Genomic DNA, 5,131 nt, shown 5'->3' with positions numbered 1-5,131 from the left:
AAATTATAATTGTTAATGTACTACAGAGGCACACAGAAGCACTGAACAGTGAGATTTATTTTCTACCACAGCTAATGTGGCTTCTGGAACATAAATGGCATCAGGGAAGGATACAAGACAGACACAGGAAAAGTGGGAAGGGTGGGACTGCAAACACACACATGCTCACATGAGTCACTGTTCTGGCTAACCACTGTCAAGCTATTTGCTCTCTGAAAAAGAGATTAACTTGCAAGTGTGCAAGATACAAATGAGCCCATGTTAGAATTTGTGTATAGTTTCTTAAATTGGTGTTGGTTGATTGGCCAAACTTCTTTCTGCTTTTGGCACTGTTACCTAGAAAGGCAAGGTGACAAATCTTGCATTCAGACCTGAAAACGTTATAACCAGTAACCACCATGAAGGCGTTTCTGCCTTGTGTGTTTTATTTTTAATGAATTTCTTTCTGAGCCTGCCTCGGCAGGGCGGGTGGGATATAAATCAAATAAATAAATATTTCTTCCAGCGCTTGAATGTCAAGGGAAAAGGTAAGACTACCCCTAATCAAATCAACATATGCTTTGGATCTTGTGAACCATAACTTGCTGCAACTTTTGCTGAAGTAATCAAGCATGTATTTTTAGTCCATCCCTCTGGAGTTAAGAGTCTGTTGCAATGCATCATCCTTTCCCCCATTCATCCTAGTGCACTAATATAATGGCATTTACACCAGCAAAGATAAATACCACGAAGATTGTAGTAAGACCCTGGGGACAGATCAGTGTACTGGGGTGGGGGAATCATTCAACATCATAATTAGGCACTTAGACCATATACCTGTAAAACCGCCCAGAGACCCTCGGGTAAAGGGCGGTATACAAATCGAAGATATAAATAAATAAATAAATAAATAAATACGGAGTTATGTACATGCTGTCCTAAGAATGCTTTCCTGAGAGTAAGCCAGGACATCAGTTTAGGATTGCACTGACAGTCTCTTTGTACCAATCAGGCCGCAAGGTTGCAGTCTAGCAATGGGTGAGAGAAGAAATGGGAGGAAATGAATGGTCTGCTCAATTGCATATATATCAATGTACTAAAAAGCTAGGGATCTTCCAGAAAAGCTAGACAGATGGAACTACAGTAAGTAGTGGAAAACTCCAAATTTGGTTATTAATTCAGAAGCCAAAAGAAAAGAAAAGATGCCCTTTGCCCATTTTATTAAGATACCCCTCTCTCAAAAGAGTTCAGGGTGTTTAAAGCTTCCTGCATAATTTATATTAACTAAATCTGGATTTCCCCCAAGCAACAGACATAGCCAGATCTGGATTAACTGTTCAGTGTGAAGTTGGGAGTTTGCAATACCATCAGATGCAAAGGTGCTTCCTCCTCAAATTCCAAACATGTGGAATGTGTCCCTTTATACAGTGATCAGCCAAAACCAGCAGCAACGATCTTTTTAAAAACTTAAAAAAAAAACCTTCAGATCAGAAGCCAAATTTAAATTCTCAGTTCAATTATATGCACTCCCAGCCTACTCTAGATAATGTATCAAGCAATGCCTCACACCTTGCTCTAGTCCTGTAAGCAGCACCTGTTCATAGTGGCACACTCATCAGAAGATTTTCTCTGCCTTTCCTACCAAATCTTGCAGCAAGAAAACATTGTGCAACTAAAATGTTCCAACAGTGAAAGAGTCCCATCCCCACAATTATCTTTGCAAAGAGGCCAAGCCTCATTTTTTGGAACACAAGAAAGCAAAACCCAGAGGGCAAATAGGCTCTTCGAAATAAAGGTGGTACACCCACAACAGTCATCATATAAACAAAGTCTAAATAGCACTGAGATGACACATCAGGTTGTGTATTTTATGCATAAGAGGGGACTGTTTTCAGGGCTTTTCTCTGACGAATGAGGAAAGCAATGCTACACAGAAAATAAACACTCTGGTATGTGGACACAACAGCCCCAGAGTCTTTCTCTTCTAACCCCAGATAAACCAGAATTGGCTGTAGTTCTACCACAACCCAACTCCTCTGCCAATTAGATAAGAGGCAAAAACATAGGCATTTTCTTAGCTGTCACAAAAAAAAATACAATGATTGACTATTAAGAGTGTCACACACTGACCAAAGTTACAATCCTATGCACATTTCTTGGGACTAGGCAACACTTGGCCCTATGGGACTTATTTCTCAGAAAATATGATGGAGTTCAACAAGAGCGAGAACATCTCAGCTATGAACCTAGCCTTAAGCATGCTTCTCTCTCTCTCCATATCAGCTCAGCTCAGCTATAAAATAGGAATTATAATGCTGGCCTAGTTTGTAGTATTGAACTAACAAGGGTGTGTGTGAAATGCTTTGGACATTGTAAATCACCATTTAAATGCTTATTACTATTCTTTCTCATGTCCTAGGTTCAAGCTTTCATTAAACCCCAACTCATATTGAGCCACGTTTACAAGAGGGTAGCCAGGCTGCCAAATGGGGGTGTTTCAGGGCAGCTATTTCGGAGCAAATAAAAAGTAGAATGGGTTGAAAATGCAGTAACCTGCCCTGACCTGGATAGCCCAGGCAAGCCTGATCTCGTCAGATCTCGGAAGCTAAGCAGAGCCGACCCTGGCAGGTACTTGGATGGGAGACCTCCAAGGAATACCAGGGCCAGGAGGCAGAGGCAGGCAATAACAAGCCACCTCTCTGAAACGTCCAAGCCCCACTAAGGGTCACCAGAAGAAGAAGAAGAGATTGGATTCATACCCCATGGCCCTTCACTACCCAAAGGTGTCTCAGAGCGACTTACAAACTCCTTTCCCTTCCCCTCCCCACAACAGACACCCTGTGAGGTAGGTGGGGCTGAGAGAGCTCTTGACAGAAACTGCTCTTTTTCAAGGACAGCTCTTATCAGAACTATGGCTTGCCCAAGGTCATCCAGCCAGGTGCAAGTGGAGGAGTGGGGAATCAAACTCTTGGCACATTTACGGATATAAATAGTGCCTTGCAGTGTTCCCTCTAAGCTGAGTTAGTGTGAGCTAGCTCACAGTATTTTAGCCTCCGGCTCACAATTTTTTGCCTTAGCTCAGGAAGGAGGGCTCCAGAGCAGACTAACATGCTGTAGCCAAAATGTTCACTCAGAACATTAATGCCAGTAGCTCACAAAATAGAATTTTTGCTCACAAGACTCCACAGTTTAGAGGGAACATTGGTGCCTTGCTAGACCACCACAGCAAGGGCTGTTTCAGTCCAGCGAGTCATTGCCATCCACAACCAGCCAGATTTTTAAAAAAACCATAAATGAATGAATTGGCCATTCCCTATGGTTTCCCATCCTGCACCTGATAATCAGAGATGCACTCTCTCTGAACATGCAAGTTACACTGAGATAGGACAGCTACAGCAATATGCTTGAAGGATTCACACAATTTGGTGAAGTATCTTGGCAAATTTTTGAAAAGCCTGAAGGGACTCTTTTCACAAAGCACCTCCCACCGCAAGCCACCATTTTGCTGGACCTAACACAAGGAAATAGGCAGGCAACCATTTCAACGCTGGTCTTCCAAGAGCTTTGTAGAACTGTCACCTGGAAGGGGGTCATCACCTTTTACACCAGCTAACTCTTTATCATCAAGTAACCTCAGCCAGCCTCCATGTCTTTAGACAGAGGAAGAAAGTCATTTTGCACATTCACATGCTTTGTTTTTACTTTACTTCATTTACACCCCACCTTTTCCCCCAATGGGGACTCTCTAAGTTGTTTATGTTCTTCTCCCCTCCATTTTCTACAGCCAATTCTTACAGGGCAATCCTAAGGATATTTTTCTGGGAGTGAATAGACCAGAGTCAGGTTAGATCAGCTTAACACAGCTGTCTTAGAATATCAGCCTTGGGGAGAAGAAAGAAGAAGAAGAAAACAGCAAAAGCAGCCTTAAGGGGCAGCCTGAACTGTGCAGGGGGAGGCACTTCTGTAGTTAACACAGGATTAAACTACTCTTGAGAAAAGCCATTGAGCATCCTACTCACTTCTCAAAGGGCAGCAAATGGTTCACTCATTTCACACCGCTGCCTCAAATCAGCCAATAAAGCTTTCACCAGATATTTGCCAGTTGCAAGGAGACGCCCCCGGCACAAGTATCTGGGATGCGGGCAATTGGACCAATTTCCACCTGTATCTTCCTGAGAGAGCAACGGACTCCAGTGGCTTTTCCCAGCTGTGCAACCCACCAGAAACTCAGCAGGTGCAGCTTGTCCGGTGATGGCGGGGGGGGTGCACCTGCCCTAGAAACCAGAGGGGGACGGCGACCTGTCCAGCAGACACCCCCCTCCCCACACGCGCGCGAGCCATTTTTAGAAAGAAACAGAAGGATCCTGCGGAGCCCTAGAGAGGTTACCTCTTGAAGTAGCCGGAGAGGCGGCAAAGGCGCTGCCCGTCCACGTAAAGGGAGCCGTCGCTGATCACCGTGAAGCCCCCGCCGGGGCGTCGGCTGGACGGGTTCAGCACGGCCACCGTGTCTCCCTGCAGCTGGAAGGAGTTCGGCTGCAGGAGCAGCAGCTGCCGCAGCGGCAAAAGGGCCAACTCGCAGTTGCACGTCCGCAGGCTCTGCAGCTCCCCCGAGGAGACCGAGGTCAAGCTGGGCCGGGCCGAGCCTCCCGTGCTGGAATCGGTGCCGCTCCAGACGGCCATGGCGTTTGCCGGGAGCACGGAGGGGCAGCGACGCCGCTGGGTTCCCGAACTGGCCGGCCGGGCGAGAGGCGCTCCAAACCAAGGCTCCGCCTCCAAGCCGCGAGACGACTCTGAGCAAAAGAGGAGGGGAAAGCCCGCCAGGCTTTTATACGCCCCCTTCCTCCTCGCCTCGTCTCAGCGGGCGGAGAAGAGCGCCGAGCTTTCCCGATCGCCGTTTTCAACCTCCGGAACTTTGGGCCGCAGACAGCCTCGGGCGCCCGCCCCCCTTCCTTCTCCCGGGCGCTGTTGAGTCATTCTCCGGCACGGATTTTCGAGCATACGCATGCAGTTGTGTTACGAAAATAACCCCGGCAAGATAAACAGACGGGGGTGTACTTACTACAAGCCTGTTAAACATCAATTTGGCGCATATAATACTGGCTGCTTCACACATGTACTTGGTCCTCATGACTGGGGCTGGTTTAGGAATGAA

The 5,131-nt window shown here is 46.5% G+C and overlaps 1 protein-coding gene across 1 annotated transcript in view; it reads right to left on the bottom strand.

Annotated features, from left to right (window-relative positions):
- Positions 1-4,888, bottom strand: part of MEDAG (mesenteric estrogen-dependent adipogenesis) — an 18,704-nt gene extending 13,816 nt beyond the window's left edge. The window contains exon 1 of the mRNA XM_015425595.1: positions 4,367-4,888. Coding sequence (XP_015281081.1) covers positions 4,367-4,659 — 293 coding nt within the window. The 5' untranslated portion in view covers positions 4,660-4,888. The remainder of the gene's footprint in view (positions 1-4,366) is intronic.
- Between the last annotated feature and the right edge of the window lie 243 nt (positions 4,889-5,131).

Source organism: Gekko japonicus, unplaced genomic scaffold, assembly GCF_001447785.1.
Source record: "Gekko japonicus isolate JY-2015 unplaced genomic scaffold, Gekko_japonicus_V1.1 scaffold913, whole genome shotgun sequence".
Classification (NCBI taxonomy): Eukaryota; Metazoa; Chordata; class Lepidosauria; order Squamata; family Gekkonidae; genus Gekko; species Gekko japonicus.
The sequence above is the reverse complement of the archived record's forward strand: the minus strand, read 5'-3'. Positions and strand labels throughout refer to the sequence as shown.